We start from the raw sequence: 20,533 nt of genomic DNA, 5'->3' as shown, positions 1-20,533 counted from the left end.
GTGACCAAGCCGCTTCTCGGCAGGCCCTCAGGCCTCCGGGGGTCCAGGGCTGCACCCCGGAAGGGCTGAGCCTTCCAGCAAAAGGAAAAGCCCGCCCGCTGGCCCTGGGGCCCAGGGTCCCCGGCACCAAGTCTGAGGACAGGGAGGTGCTTGAACTCTGCTGTGCAAACAGGGGCAGGAGCTGCGTCCAGAGGCGGTTTTGTCCGGGAAGTTCTTACACGCACAGGAGCGTGAGTCAGTTGCCAACGCTGGGAGTGAGAAGATTTATGCACACACATCTCAGAGACAGGGGACTGGCCACGGGACCGGATGGCACGGTGGTCGGCTGCGGGACGGGGCATGTTTTCCCATTTCCCACAGTCGCCGCCGACATGCCCTGTTGTGTTGCCAAAGTCACATTTTCTTTAAGAGCTTTCCTTCTGTTTCGGTTGTTTATTTTGCTCTTTAGATTCCACACTTGAGTGAGATCACATGGTGCTGGTCTTTCTCTGACTGTCCACTCAGCCTCAGGGTCTCCGGGCCCACCCATGCGGTCGTCGCGAACAGTCAGAGTGCCTTCTTTTTCACTATGGTAAGTGCTCCCGGTAAATGCACCGCGTCTCCTTTACCCGCCCGGCTACGCTACTGACGGGCGCCCGTGCTGTGGCGACCCGTAAACAAAGGTGTGGTCAGCAGAGGGGTGCACGTATTCTTTCAAATTAGGGTTTTGAGTCCTTTGGGTAAACAGAAATGGAACCCCTGGGTGATAAGGTAGTTCTACTTTTACTTTGGTGAGGAAAACAGAACCTTCATTCTGTTTCCCATGGGAAATGCACCGGTTTGTAAAGTACAGCATTGGGTACACGGCCGACTGCTGTACTAGTAACTGCGTACGGTGCCAGGTGGGCACCGGACTCACCGAGGGGGTCACTCTGTAAGGTACACGCACGTCTAGCCTGCCCCGGCTGCTGGGGCTCAGTGGACTGAGCGTCAGTCTGCGAACCAAAGGGCAGCCGCTTCGATTCCCAGTCGGGGCACAGGCCTGGGTTGCGGGCCAGGTCCTCAGTAAAGGGTGTGTGAGAGGCAACCACTCATTGATGTTTCTCTCTTTCTCTTTCTCCCTCCTCTCCCCTCTCTCTAAAAATAAAGTAAATGAAATCTTTATTAAAAATAAATGTTTAATCACTATACTGTACACCTGGAAAGAGCAAGTGTCATCTGTAATTAAAAATAAAAATATAATTACAAAAGAAAAAAAATGTTCCATGTAATTGTGGGCTTCCTTGCAGAGCTTGGGATGCCTGGTTCAAACTGATTAAGAAGAAGAATAAAGCGTTTTTTTTAATTGTCGTCTGAGACTGGGCTCTGGGCTCAGCACTTGGCCAGTGAGCAGACCGCTGCATCGCACCGTGAGCAACGGATCGACACCCGGCCTCACCAGCAGGCCTTTCAAGGTGCGTCTCTCGCGGGAGTGGCCGGATTGCACATTCTCATTGTCACGCTTATTTGTTGAAAGGCATATTTGGATGCACTAATGATGATAAACGTAATAGACACACATATTTTCCTTGCCGAAAACTCACAAGTGCACGACTAAGGACGTATAGAAAAGGAAAACACTGAGCAGTAAGAAATCTGTTCGAAATTCAGAGTGCCGAGTGCTATGTAAATTAATGAAATCAAGACAAATACCAAGAAAACAAAAACATCAATTAAAGCGTGACTTTACCCACACTGAAGGGAGGCATCTGGTGAGAGAAAATTAATGCCACTCACAGCGGCTCCCACAAAAGATATTCGCAGAAACCAGCAATGAGCTGATTCCCCGATCAAAAAGCTAAGTGAGTATGAGATGCAGGTTCAGGTCTCAGATGAGAATCCCGACTTTTACCAAACACGACTGAGGAGGATTAATGAGTTCCTTGGTTTTCAGTCCTTCCGATTCTGCATATTTACTCACTGAGCGCAGTGGGTCCGATGACAAACACACAGTGGGTCCGATGACAAACACACAACGGCAGCTGAGCGCTGAGCAATCAATCCCCCGCACAATGTTTTCAGGGGTGTGCGTGTCCCGGCGTCCGGAGACGGGCCAGAGCTCTGTCTCAGTGGAGGCCTGGTTTCGGGAGGGTCAAGTGCATGGGAAGCCCGGAAGAGCAGCCGCACAGAGAGCCTGGGCCTCACTGCCAGTGCCAGAAGATTCTGCTTCTGACCAGAGAGGGTGGAGAGAATTCACATCCCTAAAGAAGGCACGTGCCCCAAGTGCCCACGATCTGGGACTCAACTAGGACAGGAAGTTCAGGACTGGGAGGTAGGGTGTTACCAGGGCGATAGGGGAAAGAGAGCTTACATCTCAAAACACAGGAAGAATGAAAACCACAAGGTCGAGGGTGAGCTTGCGGCTACGAACTGTGCAGCCCAGCAAGACGGCTGCCACGTCACAGGCATGACGATCAGACCCCGGACTCGGGTTTGCTGGCCTGCGTCTGAGTCCCGTTAGCTCTGCCTCTGCCGGGCTCGGTGACCGTGGCCGGGTCTCTGCCCGCCTTCGTGCCTCAGTAACGACATTCGTCATATCACTCCTACAAGTGCAACTTCCTCTTGCCCACGAGACGGTGGAAGTAGCCACAGTCACTGAGGAACGGGCACCATGCCGGGCCCGGGGCAAGGGCCCCTGGGGGTGGCTGGGGCTGCCCCGACTGCCCCCGACTGCGCCGTAAGGGTGACTGCTTTGCCCTGCCACTCGCACGGCTAGAACTCCGCTGTGGGAGGGCGGGGACCGGCCGCCCTGCACAGGAGCACCCTCCCAGTTCCCGCCACAGAGCGGGCTGCTGGCAAGGTCGGTCCTCGGTGACGCCGTTTGGGAGTACACACGCTCTATGTTGTCAAGTGGCGAGTATATTCCAGGTTTCCCTCCTGGACCCGACCTTCTGAATTACGAGCAGCTCAACTGGACACATTTCCAAAAGGTCTGCGGAGAAGCCCACCACCCCACCCTGGAGGCCGACGCCCAGCCACGCTCAACGGAGGCTGCATCGGCATGAGAACGACGGACGGACCAACGCCCGCAGGTAGCCTCCCATCTCCCAGAAAACCCAGGAAGCGGTAAATAGCACGTCTGAGCATTTTCAGCCCTGCCTACTAGCTGACCGTGGGTATTTGGGAAAAACCTCCTGGCTCCCACTAATCCACGGGCGAATCGAAAAGGAGAGACGGTCAGTGTCCCACGATGGGATGACATGGACAATCATACCAAAAGGGCTCCAGGCTGACTTCCACCCCCACCCCCACCCCCCACGCGGCAATACCCACGACTGCAGCGCCGGTTTCACTGCTCGGTGCCTGTCTGAGCCCCCAAGCACCGGGATGAGCAAAACCAACAATTTTCAAACAGAAAATCGCTCGGACGGCTCCAGAAGGGAGAGGAGCCCCTCAGAGGCCGTCCGGGAAGTGCAGGGGACAGCGCCAGCCGACCCTCTCCCGCTCGTGCGCACACTCACAGCGTCCTCACGGCCACCGTCGGCAGGCGGTGAAGGCCCACTTGTGAATTAGTGTGAAATACAGTGGCGTTTTTAAATCAAAAAGTTTTAAAATGACACCCTACCTGCAAGGCACAACACGAATGATTGCAGGACCAGCAGTTGCCACGGCAACCTCATCTTCAGTCCCCGAGGTCAAAGGCGTTTCAAGTCCAACGACAAGTGAATAGGACGGCTGCTGCTTTTCAGTGGTGTTCGACCCTTAATCTGTGGGGGAGAGGAGACATTACAATGACATCCGAGAACATTGCTCCCTGTGGCTTCTGCAAATTTAAGTTTACTTGCTACAGATAATGCTCACTTGGACAAGTGCCCCCAAAGAGCAGAGAGGCATGTGAGATTACAAATTTGAAACTGGTGTACGCCCCCTTCTCTTCTGCAAATAACCTGCAGGTGCTGATGGAGAGGACGCATCCCCCGTGCAGACAAGAGCCACTGCTGATGAGACACGAAGGCAGGGGAGTCGACTGGTGTCACAGGGTCCTTCCCAGGCTCCTGGCCTCCAGTCTCTCTGTGCCTGTTTACTTTCCACTTAATCTGCCCCCAATAAGTGACCGCAGGGAAGCTGCCAGTGAACAAGCCGGCGTTAACCGCGGTGGCCCTTAAGGAGTTACGTGTGGGAAGATTATGACTACCCCATGGGCTCGAATATTTTTTCTGTGTTCCACAGTTCATCTCTGGAACACAATAGAAACGAGCACCCCCAGCGCCCGGCACGAGGAATCCTACCGCCTGCGAGCGGCTGTCTGGGGTTTGGGGACAAATCCAGAGCACAGCTAAGAAAAATAATTCTTCCGTTAGCCAGGAATCTGAAAACTCAGTGGCCGAGGCCGGTGGTTTCTGTACCACAAACGACAGAGCAGGTCAGCGGCCGAGTGAAGCGGGCGGGGGTGGTGGGTGCCCTGCAGAGTCGGGCCCCTGGGGTCCGAGGGCAGGTGTCCCCTTCGTAGGGGCCGGGGCCAACAGGGGCCGCACCCCAGCAGCAGCTACGGCTTTCCAAAGAAAAGTTGAACATAGTTTTGTATTTTGAAAATCTCCCAAGTTTTAAATGTTAGAAACGAGTTCGGATATTGTTTTCCGTTTCCGTAGTTTATTTTTTATTGTACTTTCTTCCATTACCCCATCCCCTCTTCTACCTCCACTTGGCCCCCTCCCCACCCCACGATCACCACACTGTTGTCTGTCCACGTGTCCCCTTGCTCGCCTGCCGTTTCTCGAACACCGTGTGAAACAAACAAAGCCGCGGCGCCCTCAGGTGCCAAAGGCGGGCCGCCCCCCGTGGTTGCTGCTCTCTTCCGCCCGTGCCTCCCCCGTCTACGCCTCCCTCAGTCTATGGGGCACCTCCTGCTGTGGGACACTCAGGGAGGTGCTGGACCCGCCACAGGGAGCTGCCAGCTCTGCCCCCAAGGACCCCCTCCTCTGGGGAGGCAGGTCCCCTCCGTCTCGTAAAACTCACGCACAAAATGCCACGTGGAGGAAGGAGGACACTTCCTAAAGGAGATGGACTCCCCCTGGTGTGGGCGACCGGCAGGGAGCTTCTCACTCATCAGTTAATCAGGGCAACGAGGAATCCAGGGACCTGAACGCGAACTCCCACCCTGACCCCGATGAAGCTCGCTGTGTGGTCCTAGGCGGGCTCCCACAGTGCCTCCCTCTCCCTGGGTGCTGGAGGGGGGGCGATCGAAGGGAAGCCTCACAGGCCAGTAACTAGCCCGTCTCTGGACCTGCACGCACCATCACAGGCTGGATACTGGTGCTGAGTACGGAGCCCACGTGTGTCAGGGCGGCCAGCGACCCACCGCCCCGCTTGCAGGGCTGCCGTGGGCCAGCACGCGCTCGACCGCCCAGGCGCTGAGGACCGCGAGGCTCTGAACCCTGACCTGCTGTGGCGGTGGGCGGCACCTCTCACGGAGGCGTCTGGATCTTCTTCTGACATGCGAGGTGATTAGGCCCTTCCAGATACACAGGATGTGCTGATCAATGAAATCTATTAACGTCTTAGGCAAATAATCAGGGCATTAATAATTAATTTTGCCAGGAAAATGTCATCTCCAACCCGGGGACTGATCTTCAATGTTAAGTAGTTTCTTGAAGCAATTAAAATTGGATGAGAGATGGATCCAATTACACAACAAAGATTTCGCCCGCGACCCGACATGCCACACAGTGTGTGTTCTGCCAGGAGCCGTGACTTTGAAGGATGGAGGGACCGGGGCGCCCCGCCGGCCCTGGCTTACACTCAGCTCAGGGAGGCCCACCTTCACTGGCCAGAAATCACGGGGCGTCGGCGGTGATTTGTCTAGTGGGCAGGGGTAAGCAGGGCACTGGCTTTTCTGAAGGGAGCTGAAGATTCATGAATCTCGTGTGGGATGTGGTGCAGGTTAGAAGGCCCATAATTTCGGGTCTTCTGCCAGAGCCGGGAGGAAAGCCGCAGACGCGCTCAGAGTGATGGTGGAGGCAGATCTCCCTGCGGCTTGCGGCTCCGGCTCCGGCTTCCTCCTCCGAGTCGGCAGGAGCGAAAGGTAGCCTGTGCTACAGTAACCCAGACCTTGTCCAGGAATCAGACCCATAAATCCTGGGCGGCGGCCGCGCGGAGGGGCAGGGCTTGGCCGCTGAGCCAGGGGATGAACAACCGAGAATTCCACAGCAGTACCCTCACACACTGCTTCTCGGAGCAAAATTCCCGTAGCCTGCAACCCTCCAAACAACACCGGTGCCGACCGTCACGCCCAAGACCCCGGCGTACAGAGCATCAGGCCTGTGCCACTCCATCCGTCATCCTGGACACGTCCGGTTTCTGACGGGCTGCACAGGGGCTCCCTCAGGTCACGGTCAGTGCCAGCGCTTGGCCAAATTTAAACTCTGCTGCCCCCCATGGCCCCAGCTCAGCTCTGCCCCCTGCAGGCCGGTGCGCCTCCTGTGAGGAGGGGCAGGGCGGGGCTGGGTGTGCAGGCTCCCGGGTCCAAGGCTGTCCTTGGGCACTCGCTGCTGACCCAGTAGGAGGGGTGACCACATCCGCCCTCCCACCGGGTACAGGCAGGGCATGTGGTGAGTCTACTGAGGACCAGGGACGAAGCACACACAGAATGTCACCTACTGAGCTGGGGTGGGGGTGGGGCAGGCTCTGGAAATGGTGGATGGGTTGAAGTGAGCCGCCTTAAAGGGTGAGGGAGACAGGACCACACCCAGGCCTGAGGCTGGGGACTTAGAGGGTGCAAGTCGCTACAGCGTAGATAATGGAAGAGCCAGGTGTGTAGCTCACCTGGGAAACCCTGGCACCAACCCAGCCTCCCAGGCTTCTCCAAGGCTCCGTGGGAACAAAAAGAAGGCGTGAGCCCCAGTTTTCACTAAGGACGGCCCAGTACAGCGGCCTCGGGCAGGGGCCAGATCCCGAAACAGCCTTGAATGTGGTTGTGAGTTTGGACTTGACCCTGAAGGCCAGGACAGGGGTCGGGGGCGATGATTAGAAGTGGGAAGGCCCCGACCACCTTTGACTTCCCTGTGTGGGGTCTGCTTTGAATCCCATCCCCAGAAGCACGGGACATCCCTGCCCCCTCCGCTTTCTCCTTTGGTTAACCACCTCTCTCGTTACTAAGTACGAGGTCTGCCCAGGAGGCATACAGCCACGTGCTATGAAAAACAGAGACATTTATTGAAGAAGCTACAGGGCACAAGAAACACTGTACATGGACAGTGACGCCTCAGTCCCCTTCAGAGTGGGCCCCTTGGGACCTCACACAGTTCTCCCATCGCCATCAGCTGCCCCGTTGTATTTTCCTGAATCTCACTGACGGTATGGAATCTCTTCCCTCTCAAAGGTGACTTTAGTTTGGGGAAAAGCCAGAGGTCACGGGTTGCCAAATCAGGGCTGTAGGGGGTGCTGAGTGACCTGGGTGATTTGATGTTTCACCCCAAACCTGCGCACGAGACGTGATGCGTGGGCAGGCGCATCGTCGTGCTGAAGCTGCCGGTCTCCGCTTCCCTGTAGCCGCAGCCTTCTGAGTCACCCGCAGTTTCCGCAGAGAAGTGTTCAAACTCAGCACAAAATCTGATGCAGATTCGCTGCCCTACTCTCTCAGTCATTTTGAATGCGGTGGCCACACAGTGCACATGCTCCCTGACTGGCATCTACCACCCCCACTGACTAGTACAGTGAGATCGTCATTGTTCACGCATGCGCATTCCAGTCCCCTCTCCTTGGATGCCCGGTGACACGGATGTCGCACAGACCATTCTCTTTATATCAACAATGGCCGGGCTTTTCCCCAGAAGACCTCATTGCACACTTGCAAAAGAAGCACATTTCTCAAGGGCTCGCAGCAGCGAGACAGAGTGAAGGGGGCCGGGCCTGGAATCAGGCACCGAGTGCTTTTCCTTGGTTGGCTGCGTGTTCTCTGACTTGGGAAGGCTGCTGAGGCTTCGTGGACATACTTGCTCTTCTGTGTCTTGGAGGTCGTGCCCTCTTCTCCTCACGAGTGTGCCACAGAGGGTCACCGGACACATGTTTTCAGAGCACATATTAATTACTGTGGTTAGGACTCACATCCACACCCTCCCCGTGCAGACTTCAGACTCTATGAACTCCGGGAGTCTCTGCTTTAGCCGCCGATATCTAAGAGACGTGGGGAGTTTCGCCCGACAGAGTAGGTGGTCAATACATAGCTGGTACATAAGTGAAAGGACGCATTTCACATCTTTTGTGGACCTACCACAGGCTTTTCTTGCACTTGTTTCTTATTTAACCTCCGCAGCAACCCTGCAGTCAGGAATCACCATCCTCTACAAAGTTGCAGACTGGGGAATTTGCCCATTGGGGGCTGCGGAACTCAGCCAAGGTCAATCCTCTAGAAGCCAACAGAGCCAGCATTCGGCTCCTGTCCTCAGGCTCCAAGCACAGCGCCCCTTCCCCCCTGGTGTCATCTGCCATGGATGACAGAGTGGGCTCTGACTCCCTAGGACCTGGAGCGGCAGTGATGTCCGCAGCGTCCTATCCTGGGCAGCCCCGCCTCGACCCACTCCCACAGACTGTGAGTCCTGGCTTCTCTCATGGGGTCAGTCCCCCTCGTGTGTGGCCCTCCTCTCTCCCCACTGCCTTTTGCTTTCTCAGTAGTGCCATCTCTTCCACACAGCCCTGTCCCCTCACGATGTGACCCAAGGGGGTGAGCTTCGGTTCGGTCCGTTTTCCCTCTGGCCGTGTTTCAGGCTCCACTGGCTCAGGGACCACTCATCTGCCTCCCTGGTGGTCCAGAGCACCCACAGAGCTCTCCTCCAATGTCACATTCCGCATGAATCAACCTTCTCCCCATCGGCCTGACTCACTTTGAGTTGCACGTCCCCACGTACTACTTGGGGACTTGGGGGCAGGGTGGACGGCCTGGGCCTTGGTCTCCAGTGACATGTCTGGCGCTCTTGCCCAAGCCCTGCCCGGCTGCCTGTGAGCCACAGCCTTTGCTCGAGTTCTGGCTGAGTGTCCCCTGGAACTGAGGACAGGACCAAGAGAAGCAATACCTGTAACCGTTCTGCTCTCTCCACTGTGGGCCAAGTTTTGTATTTTTTTGCCATCGTGATTTTGACAGAAATGTCAACAAAACAATGAATCACCTCAGGGTCACTCTTTCCAGCTGTGGACTCCTCTCCTCCCGCAGTGGCGAGGCCAGATGCCGGCGGGCGCCGGCGCAGATCACTGGGAGTGCGGACTGCGTGCGGGCGTCAGAGCCGAGCCCTTGTCGGAGGCCATCCCACCCGTGAGGGCGCAGGAGCCTTCCCGCCACACGGTGACGGTGAGTGTGTCCCCCACTCCTCAAGAGCAAGGAAACACGAACACTGTTCTGTCGCTAACTGTGATGTGGAGAGCGGCCGCGCTCAAGGCTGGGGTTTTTGGGGGGTCCTCCCGGGCCGCAGGTGGACATCGGCGCACTCTGTAGTGGACTGTGGCAGGCGCAGTGGGTCACGACGGCCGGGGCACTGCACAGGATCAAGAGTGAAGGAGAGACCGGCCTCCTCCAAAAGCAACCTGTCAATCATTTCGATGGAAAATGGCAGCCAGTCAAATCCTAATGTTCAATCCGTCGCCGGATATTTACTGAGTGCCCATTATTCAAATGGTAATATGCAGAATTCAGATTCAAGGTCAAGGTCCTACCCACAAGGACAGGGCCACCCAGCTGGGCAGAAAAGACTCCTGACTTCACATGTCAGTTCGTTTGTCAGCGGGGCGGTGTGCACGGTGTCCGTGTCCTGTGGCTATGGGAGCCGGCTCTGCCCAGGTGATGGACACTCGCACTGTGTCTGTCGGTTACGTTCGCTCTCTGCGCCTTCCCCTGCCACCGCTTTTCCCGAGGCGACAAGACACCCGGTTCCACGCCCCACCCCCGGGCCCTGCCCCCCTCGGTGGGGATGGTAGCAAGTGGTCTGCGAGGAAGGGGGGCCAAGTTTTGTCACTGGGTTCCTCTCGCTGGGCTGCTTGGGACAAGCACCTGGAAACACGAATGGAAAGGTGCAAAGAGAAACGGGCAGGGTCTGGAGGACGCGTCCGGACCCCACGCCTGCCCCCCGAGAGTGGACGGGGAGCAGGAAGCCCTTTCTGAGGTCGTACTGGTGGACGCGGTGGGAGGTCTGGACAGGTTGTCATCTGCTAGAGAGGACATTGAGGGATTATTCAGCGAAGGTGGACACGGGTCCTCATTTCTAATGGCTTTCTAGGCAAAGAGCGTCTGTCATGTGTGCCCACGCCAACCAGAAATACAATGATGACAGGAGGCAGGCGTCCTCTGGAGCACAAAGCCTGCTAGCTGGCATCTCACGGCTTTGGTCCCTGAGGGACATCTTGCGCAATCCAGAGCCCGCAGAGCTCAGCACACGAACTTTGAGGAACCTGTTCCCCCCCGTTTCTCAGAGTACACGCCCACTAGCAACCTCCTCTCACAGTGGCTGCTCCCCCAGCCATATTCTTTGATGTGGGACCTTGCACTTGGCTCCTGCGGAGACCCTCCCTGCAGAAGCAGAGGTGACCCCACCATCACAGCGCGGGCGGCATTTCAGAGAGCATGGCCGGCTTCCTGGGGCAGTGTCCCCTCCTGCTCTCTGGGCAAGACTCTTCCCCAGCAAGAGAGGAGGGGGGCCAGACTGCGACGAAGGATCCCGGAGGCCTGAATGACATCATCATATCAGAGAGAGGGTGGGTATTCGGAAGATACGTAATCAGTCCGCCGAAAGGCAGTCGCACGCCCTTGACAGCCCCAGAGTCGCGGGAGGCACCTCCGTTTCCCAGGCTGGATCACCGTGCCCCCCCAGTTGTCTGAGACGCAGTGCTTTGAAACTCCGTGTAGGGAGCTGTTCCCAGAGACTGGATTCCGAGTCACTAACGCACTTCCGCTGTCCACAGTCTCCACTGCGCCCTCCCTCATCGTGCTGCCCTGGGAGGTGAATCTAACTGCACGTGACCTGGAGGGAGAGTAACACAGCTCGCACTCGCTCCGACTCCCCACAGGGAGCTGCTTTCCCGGGGGCGTGGGTCTCGGTGGGGGTTAAAACGTGCGTGCGCCGCTGTGGCTTGGTTCTGGGTCTTCGGCCTCCGTTTGTGGCGAGGAGGGGGGAGAACCCAGCTGCAGCCTCGTGGACGCAAACACACCCCTGCCCGCTCCGACCCACACGCCACCGTGCGCATTTTGCTGTGGCTCTCGGTTTGGTTGATGACGTCCCCACAGAGCCTCAGTGCTCCCCGCTTTCCGTCCTCCTGCAGCCCCTGGGTCTCCCCGGAGTTAGGTCTCCCCCTTGCCACCGTTGGCTTAGACTTCTGAGAACGCATCACGGATGTGTCCTCCACATTCTACCACACCCACGGCTTTCTGCGTGTCCCTTCAGAGGTACCTTGCAGTCCCTCGGAGTGAATGAATGTTGTTCTAGAACTTGGAGATGCCGAACAGTCTACGATTCCGTGGAAAAACCAATGGCGCCATTGGCCTTCTAGCATTATGCATTTAGAAACAGAAAAGCCACGTATTCAAAACTAAACTTATGTGTATTGTGCGTGTTGTGTAATTATCCACTACATGAGGCTTCCATGTCTGTGCGGGTTTCCCATACATCATATGTAGTTAACCAGCAACGTGAGAGGCCATGATTGAGCCATCAATGTCGAAGGCAATGAACTGGCAGAATATAATACGCAAGAACTGGGGAAACGATAAACAATAGATATTTACCCAGCACTTACTGTGTGGTAAGTCTCTTATTAAAAATTAACTCACACAGTCTTTCAAAATGGACAACTTTAGGATGTCCATTTTAAGGGTTAAGTACATGGCCCTTAGCTGGAGCTGACAGGCAACAGAGCTCTGAGCGTTTTCCACCAAAGCCACCGAAGCACATTTTACCCATAGACACGCATTCTTTTCAGCGTCAAGTTCAACGAGACTTCAGAAACGTATGCTGCCACGTAACCACCACCATCACGAAGACGTAAAACATCCCCATCGCCCCAAAACGACCCCCGAAAGTTGGCCTAGGACAACCCCCGAACAGGTGCAACGCAGACGCACGTCAGAAGGACAGGTAACGGCCGTGTGCAGGGACAGGGGTCTCCCTCTTATTTAGACTTGCTTCTCGGAGCCTCCGTCCTTCCCGTGGAATGTCACTCCCCTCCTACAGGGACAAAGGGGCTCGTAGCTGGAGACAGGAGGGTGCCCAGCCCTCCCCATCCTGGGAAGACAGGGTTCCTGGCCCGTGGCCCCTCTCCCGCGTCACCCGAGGGTGTCCTGGAACCTTCCCAAGCAGACACGACCAAATCAAGTCGGTTTGCACGGGAAGCAAAAACGTCTCTGCCCTCCCGCTGGTGCTTGGAAACATCAGCTGCATAATTACACAAGCCGGGCCGGAATCCCAACTCGGCCGTTTCGCTGTTGACCTTGGGCAGGTCGGTCAGCCTCTGTGAGCCTCACTCGCCTCTCAAGTGGGGTCAAGTGACATCGCTGCGACAGGCTTGTGGAGAGGAACACAGGAGGCAGTTCCCACCCCTGGGCTCGGCGTGGAGCAGTGCGGCATGGCCTGGAGCAGGCGAGCTTCGGGAGACGGGGCTGCCGCCGCACGCTGTGCCATGGGTGAGCACACGGGACCCCTCGGGACTCAGTCCTGAGCATCCCAGGAGAGGGGACGGGGGTGGGGGGGGGTGCGACGCGAGGGAGCACTCGCCCAGAGACTCCNGTCAGCCTCTGTGAGCCTCACTCGCCTCTCAAGTGGGGTCAAGTGACATCGCTGCGACAGGCTTGTGGAGAGGAACACAGGAGGCAGTTCCCACCCCTGGGCTCGGCGTGGAGCAGTGCGGCATGGCCTGGAGCAGGCGAGCTTCGGGAGACGGGGCTGCCGCCGCACACTGTGCCATGGGTGAGCACACGGGACCCCTCGGGACTCAGTCCTGAGCATCCCAGGAGAGGGGACGGGGGTGGGGGGGTGCGACGCGAGGGAGCACTCGCCCAGAGACTCCAGGCTCGGCCCCGCGTTCCAGTGGCTGGGAAGGACACCCTGCCAGTGCAGGGGGAGGGTGTTGGCAGTCCTCTCGCGTCCGCCTCCCTGCCCACTGCTGTGCCTCGGAGCCAGGCCCGCTCACCTCCCACATAAATCACTGTTAATGGAGCGTGGCACACAGAGACAGCGACAGGCATTTTTTAATCACCTGGACTAAGGAAGAGCTAAAGGTAAGCACAATACACTCTGGTACCTAATGCATTAGGTGTCGGATTTAAAGTGGCAAGAGCCGTAGGGGTTTCAGAGCCACGACTTGGATGCACTCGGTGGGGAGGAACGCTCACTAGTCCATCCATCACACAGCGTGCAGCTTGCGGTGCGCCCGGACAGCGTGCCGGACACCGGCTGGCCTGCATCGGCCGGCGTCCACCTCGTGGGAAGTGGAAGTAAGGCCGAGAGCAGAAGGGCACACGCAGCGAGGAGCTTCACTGTGTCCTTCGCTCACAAGCCGCTCGCCGAAGCTCTGGGCGCGGACATGACGTGGGACGCGGCGTGCCCGCAGGGAGCTTGCTCGGCCTCCCGGGGTCAGCCCTGTGCACTCCCGGGGGCTGGGCTGCGGCCACCAGGGAGGTGCACCGGGCTGAGTCGAGTGTCCGTGGTCTGCGGGAACAGAGCGGAGAGCAAATGTTGTTCTCATAAACATACATATCCGACATCCGAACTGCTTCAGGACGGCTACGTCTGACACTGCAGCCGTCTGTCTGTCACCTGGAGACACCGCCACCGCCGTCACGAGTTCACAGAGGAGGGCAGCTAATGCGTTCGAAATGGTCAGCACCATAAACCCACCTTCGCACGGGCTCTCTCACGATATGGGGTCTGGGGACATGGGTCTGCCCTCCGCCACAGTGAGAGGACAGTACAGGACCCACAGTCGCAGCCTGCTGTCCCCACAGGGGGCCCAGTGTGCACCCCACACGTTGCGCCATCTCAGAACCCAATGTGATGTTGGGACGTGCACCCCAATGGAATGGCCGTGGCTGGGCCCCTGCCGGGCACTGTGCTAGGCACTGGCCATTACGGGCAGCTGGACAAAGCCCATCACACAGAGCTGGCGTGCTGGGGCCTGTCCGGCTCTGTGCCCGTGACCTCGGGTTCGGGAAGAAGGGCTGCCTTCCGAGAAGCACTCCTCGGTATCACTGGCCTGTCGCCTGCGATGGCAGGCCGATGGCAGGACACTTGCAGGCCACCTACACACCCTCTGTTCGCTCCCTGGGTGTGCAAGGCCCGACTGAAGGCTAGCGCCTGTGGGGCCGTGGAAGCCAGCTCTGCCCTCCATTCTCCTGCCCCTTTTACCCAATCCTGTATCTCAGGTATGAGCGAGAGAAGCGATCACACATACGCTGTTCTGTTTTCTTCCCCTTGCGTTCTCAGTGGGTGTCGGTCCTGGCCACAGATTTTCCGCAGAGGACCTAACCCTCCCCACGACCCCTGGAGGCAGGTCCGCGGCTCTGCGGGTTTGTCGGGGAGGAAAGCGGGAGGACCTGTGGGGGGAATCCGGGTTCCTCCCCCAGCTCCCCTCGCCCTGGAAGTGGCCGATTTCCCCGGAGCACCGTCTCTGTGCCCAGAGCAGTGACGTCCCAAGAGGAAATGGAGGAGGGCGCTGGCAGCCCCGTCTGCCAAGGAGCCCCTTCTGTACTGCGGGGACACGTCCTCAGACGTGGACCGAAGGGACTGAGCACAACACAAGGACCGAGGACGGTTAACAGGCCGGGGCGTCCCCGCCCACGAGCGAGCGGCAGGAACTGCCCACGTGACAGGTAGGAAGCTCTGTGCCGCCTGTATCAGCGAGTGATTTCCGCCTCGCGCGGTTAGTGACCGGAACAGGTGTGAGCACTGCACGTGCCGCTCCGAGGTCGGGCTGGCTTGGTGCCGAGCTGGGGGCCCGCAGGGCGGCTCCCGGAGAGCCAGGCCTCAGCCGCCGCACACACGGAACAGCTGTCTCGGCAGCTCGGGCTGCGACCTGAGGGCACGCTGGCAGTCCACTCTCAAGGGTTCTCTTTGCGTTCTCGCTGAGAAGGCCACGGAGTGAGCACTCCCAGCTACACAGCGGCCCTCCCCCGAGGGGCGCACGAACCCTCGCACACCGGGTGGCCTGAGGGCTGGGTCCCACTCCACTGATGTTCTGCAGGGAACCTGAGGCACTAAAGCACGCAGAGAGTTCACAGTGGCTAGGAAATTGAGTTCACGCGTCTCTGTCTGGAGCTAAGGCTGGGGAAACCGTGACTTCACGTGGGGAAACTTCGCCAATGCCCCCAACCACGTGGTCCCCAGGGGACACCCCCAGGGATAAGTCAGACTGGCCGAGTGCAGCCTCGGACGCAGTGCGGGGAGGGGGCGGGGCACTGCCCTCCTGGGGTCCCTTCGCCCACCACGACCAGACTCCGTGTGACTTAGAAAGCAGCAGGTGAAGCCCTGGCTGGCGTAGCTCAGTGGATTGAGCGTGGGCCTGTGAACCAGAGGATCGCGGTTCGATTCCCAGTCGGGGCACATGCCTGGGTTGCAGGCCAGTTCCCGGCGGGGGATGCACGAGAGGCAACCATACATTGATATTTCTCTTCCTCTCTCCTTCTCTTCCCTTCTAAAGAAAAAGAAATAAAATCTTAAAAAAAAAAAGAAAGAAAGCAGCAGGCAGCCGGGCAAGATTCCACAGCATGACTGACCCGTGGCTTCGAACAAACGTGTGAACAGAAGGCGAGTGAGGACTGAGGACCCTCAGCCACGGCAGCGCGGGGGGTGGGGAGCGCTCGTCCCCGTCTCAGACTCCGGAGTCAACCCCAGGTAGAAACGGCCTTGGCAGGACACTGGTGACCCTGACACTGGGCCTGCTGCTCGGTGACCTAGACTACGCCCATGTCACTGTCCCGGTTTTGATCGCTGTCCTGTGGTTACGTAAGACGTGAGCAATAGGGAGCCACAGTGAAGGGCAGACGGGGACGCGGTGCCACTTTCTGGCACTTTTCTGCCAGGCTACAATTAGTCCAAAAAAAGCTAGTGCTCCGTCCATCATTTCCTAGCCCGAGAATCAGACTTTAAACAAAACAAAAGAAGTTTTAGAACCGGGGCGCGCTGCCCCCTGAAGGAAACAGGCGCAGGCCACCCCCATGGGGACCCCGTGTGGACGGTGCGCCACATTGTCCCCAGAGGAAGTTCAAACGCCAGCCGTGTTCGCTCGCAGAAGACACCACGGCAGGGGGGCAAGCTGCGCGAGGACAGGACCCAGAGCCGGGACCCAGGGCTGCAGACCCCTTGTCCCCAGCGTCACTCGGGGGTGCCGCGCTGAAATTGGGCCGCGGTGAAACGAAGGTGTAGAAAGTGCCCACTCTGCCTTTCTCAATAAAGAGAGGAAACAGACCCAGAATGGTGGACTTCTCATGCGCTAAAAACACGGCACACGGGTTCCCTCCAAATGCCTTGGTTCTTATCACTGTGAACGCGTCGCCATGAAAGATGAGATCCGCGCAAACCCGGGAGGAAAACATGCAACCGGAACAGCAGCGATGCTGTGAACGGGTGTATTTCTCCAGGACGTCCAACCCTCCCGAAGTCGGCGGTCTGGGCCTGCGACTGGGCAGCGAAGGCGCAGGGACTCCCTCACCTGTGGACTTCAATTTAGAGACTGAGGTGGTTTCAGACAGGTGGCGAAGGACGAAGGAAGACCTGCCCGCAAGACACCCCTGCCCTCTGGTGCGCCCGCGCCCGCACAGTGTCACTGCCTACCAGCCCTCACCACGGTTCAGCCACAAGCTTCAGGACACATTTTCAAGGGTAAAAAGAAAACGACGGGATAAGCTACATCCTGCTGGTGCCCATGTCTGTGTGGGTGGAGCTCAGGCTGCCACAGGAAACCCCCACCGCTGGGAAACCGAATCACTCAGTGGGGGGACAGTGGCCCCGGGCAGTGAGGTGCGGCCTGCGTGAGCGACACGAGGCGGGCTCCCCGCATCCGCGGGGCGTGCGGTGCCTGGAACCCCCCACGGCAGCAGCAGGTCTGGCTGTGGGTGCTCGGACTCTGTTCCTAGCTCTGGGGGCGCCGCCATGGGAGGCTGGTGGCCATGGCAGCAGAGACACATCCGTGAGCTCTGTCATCCCCACTAGGCAGAGACACCACGTTCTCCTGAACTTGAGAATGGAGTCTGGTAGCCGTGACCAGGGTGGCCAGAGACCCCGGGAAAAGACTGGGCGAGAAATGCCCTTCTGCTGCTTTGTCGGCTGCCCCGGGGCTCTGAGGCGGCTGACAGGTGGTCCCGTGGCTCTGTCCTCGTCTCTGCTGCGCCGGACCCTCCACAGCAGCCACCGCGGCCACGGGGGAGCGACCGCACACGCCCTCCCGCTCGGCTGTCAGGCGTGGCGTCTCTGAGCAGCGTTACAATAAATAGCCAGGATCAAATCATATAAACACTATGAGTCACATGTATGATACAGGCAGGAATAACTTAGCTGAAAGCTTGCAGTGCACAAAAACCGTTTCCACATTTTCCAAGGGGCTTTCCAATCATTCCTCCCACCTAAAGCGCAGGGAGAGAAATGCTGGGCTGGTCACCATGCGGCAGTGATGCCGGCACCAGCCGTCTTACCAGGTGGGTAACAATCGGCATCTTCTGTCGTCCTCTGTGGATAACAATAGATGCTCTGTCCCATTTCGCTGACTCCCTGGCGGAAACGGCTTTCATGGCAACTTTGTCTCAAGATCAACGAAACCCATTATTGCATTCCAGGGTGTTAGTTTGCATGCAGCTATCGTTATTGCTTTCTAGACTTACACTTTTAATGCATAAGCATAAATAAAAGAATTAAAACATTTATATAGATACAGAATTAGTACTGCCTGTGCACAATGCACATCCTTATCTTTCCCTCAAAGATTTGGGCAAACAAGCGTGCGTTACACATGGTGGAATACAGTATACGCTGAATCGACGGCACTGTAATGCGCTTACCTCCTGAGGGAAACACCGAGTCCAGCAGCTCAAACTGCTGGTAGGAAGGAATATAATTAGAATGCAAGAAAAGAATACTAAGTTACTCAGACCTACTTAAGAAGATTAGAACTTAGCCTTGGCTACCTTTGTGGACAAGAGTGTGTGAGTTGGTTTAGGGGGTTAAAAATTTCAAAAAAGAAACGCATATGATAACCTATACAGATGCTCAAGTTATAAGTTTGGAAACTTGCTACTAAATGATGGATTTTCAAGGACAAGGTCAGAAGCAAGGCCCTTCCGTGTGGTTGGCAGGGAACGCGAACGTCTCGCACGCAATGGACAGCGATTTGAACATTTCACCTAAAATGTCCAATGGTGTGCTTGGGTGTGATGTTGTTATATTAGAGAATGACATGCTCGTGACTCTATAACAAGAGATTTTTATGAATAAAACGGGGTGCTGTTTGTGCCAGACCCGGTATACTTAGAAGGTCATACGATAAAAAGAATCCCAAGGTCGGGTCTATTTGGGGTAACTGACCCCGGGGGACAGGCCGTGGCACTGCGTGCTCCCTACGGCCTCCATGAGACGACGGGATGCTGTCCACAGCAGACACACTCTGCCACGCAGTGTGCCTCAGAACCCCCCACCCCAGGCCTCTGCACTCACCCCAGGGCGTGTCTGTCCCCACAGCGAGGACCGGCCATCCGGGGCCCCTCAGCCCAACCGCAGTCCCTGCACACAAAGCTGCTGGCACACCGCCACGCCTGCCTGTGCATGTGTTGGGAACTGCCACTTACTGACACGCCGGCCAGGCTCAGTGGCCGCACGCCGATCACACCACCTGGAACGTGACTACTATTTACTGCCTAGCCACTGACAGGCAGACTTTGCCGACTCCCGATCTTCAGTAGCATTTTGTTCTTCAGTGTAAATACATACATCTCCTATGGGGACGGTCAGAGGGAGCGGCAAGTGGGAAGCGCAGTTGTCCAAACGCAGGCGGAGGTGTCTCCGAGCGTGAGCTGACCGGCAGTGTGCCCTCAATCGACATGTCAGCTCCACAAAATAAGTCTGGCTTTTCCCCCTGGCACTCCAATTAGAGACTAGTTAACACATATCCTACTAACCACGAGGTTGGAAATTAATAACTTAGGGATAATTTATTATAACACTCACACACCGGAGATTTTACTAAAGACCACTGAACCCGTTTTTGAGGATCTGAGGAAATGACACCAAATGCTGAAGTAGTTCGTCACTAAGATCCCATCTGGTCACAAGGACGGGAGCTGGACACGGCTGTGGCCTAGACCTGAAGGAGATGTCAGCTCGTGTCCAGTCACAGAACAGCCAGGGGACCTGATTTTTTTATTCCAGTTCGGGAGTTAAAGAAAACTCATGGTTTTAATTCCTAGTAGAAATGAGCTTTTTACGTATTCTATTTATTGAAATCCATAAAATTAAACTAATTCAAACACCGGTCTGGTTTGGGACATGTTCGGCACTGAACCATCAGAATGGACCTGTCTGGCTATGGGTGTAACAGGAAACAGTGAAACCGGAAGAGAGAGTTCATGTAATGGTAACTTCCGGTGGTCTGCATCCGCAGAAACAGGATTTTCTCTCTCCCAAATTCAGCAGCACTAGTCCACAGCCCTGTTTCGCACACGGCTCTTCTCCCCGTCTTTTCTGACTTCCCTCTGCCCCCCAAATTGCAGGGACTGCTACTCCTTTGTGGCTCCCGGCCTTGCCTCCCTGTGAGCCGAAGACCCCGATGGGAAGACCCTCCCATCCGGCGTCAAGTTCACCCGGGGAAACTGTGAAATGCCATTAGGCTCCTTTTAGAAACCAGAGCCGATCACACGTACATACTTCGTGTCTTGTGGTGAGAACAATGGACACACACTTTGGCTACAGTTTTGAAAGAACTTTGCTCCCCCCGTTTCCGTTCTCAGGATGAAGGCCAGAGGGATCACACAGACAGGAAGTCAACGGGATGGGCTGGGAAGGAGAGGAGGTGTGGACCCACGCAGTGCACCCAGACGGAGCCCACGGGAGCCGAACAGGGCGCAGGCGTGGGAGGGGCGGCCGGGACGCAGAAACCCCGCACTACTGATTCCTGGGGATTTCAGTGCTCCCTGCTCTCTCTTGTCCCCAAGTGCCCCCCCGCCCCCCGGGTGCGCACGGGTCTTCTATTTAAAGGTGGGAAGCCCGTGGCTCCTAAACGCAAGTCAACGACCTCAAGCGACATCCAGCCCACCCCTCAGTCCCCTACCCCCAACCGAGGAGAAACCATGCTGCCAGGACTCACTTCGAGATGGCACAGAGCTTTCCAACGGGGCACCATCCTCTTTGAGGTGGACACGGCCATCCATCCCTCGGAGGCTGGAAGATCCTTGGGACACATGGTGAGCGAGGGGCAGAGACAGGGAGGGAGCTGCTGTCTCCACTCCACCCCCCTCCTCGGACTCCCTGGGGGTCAGGCTGCGCCGCCCTCCCGGCTGCGCCTGTGCAGTCTGACTGGCTGTCCACGAGAGAGCCTTGCACACACAGAGACACGGCTGGCT

At 57.2% G+C, this 20,533-nt stretch overlaps 1 protein-coding gene across 3 annotated transcripts in view; it reads right to left on the bottom strand.

The window, feature by feature from the left end:
• LOC118989399 (contactin-4) overlaps window positions 1-20,533 on the bottom strand; it is a 398,190-nt gene that overhangs the window by 257,648 nt on the left and 120,009 nt on the right. For all 3 annotated transcript variants that reach the window (XM_037049533.1, XM_037049532.1, XM_037049534.1), the window contains exon 2: window positions 3,584-3,725. In XM_037049533.1, coding sequence (XP_036905428.1) covers window positions 3,584-3,638 — 55 coding nt within the window. In that variant the 5' untranslated portion in view covers window positions 3,639-3,725. The remainder of the gene's footprint in view (window positions 1-3,583; window positions 3,726-20,533) is intronic.

The sequence above is a fragment of the Sturnira hondurensis genome, unplaced genomic scaffold (genome assembly GCF_014824575.4).
Source record: "Sturnira hondurensis isolate 20B ecotype Veracruz unplaced genomic scaffold, ASM1482457v3 Scaffold0006496, whole genome shotgun sequence".
NCBI classification, from domain to species: domain Eukaryota; kingdom Metazoa; phylum Chordata; class Mammalia; order Chiroptera; family Phyllostomidae; genus Sturnira; species Sturnira hondurensis.
The sequence above is the reverse complement of the archived record's forward strand: the minus strand, read 5'-3'. Positions and strand labels throughout refer to the sequence as shown.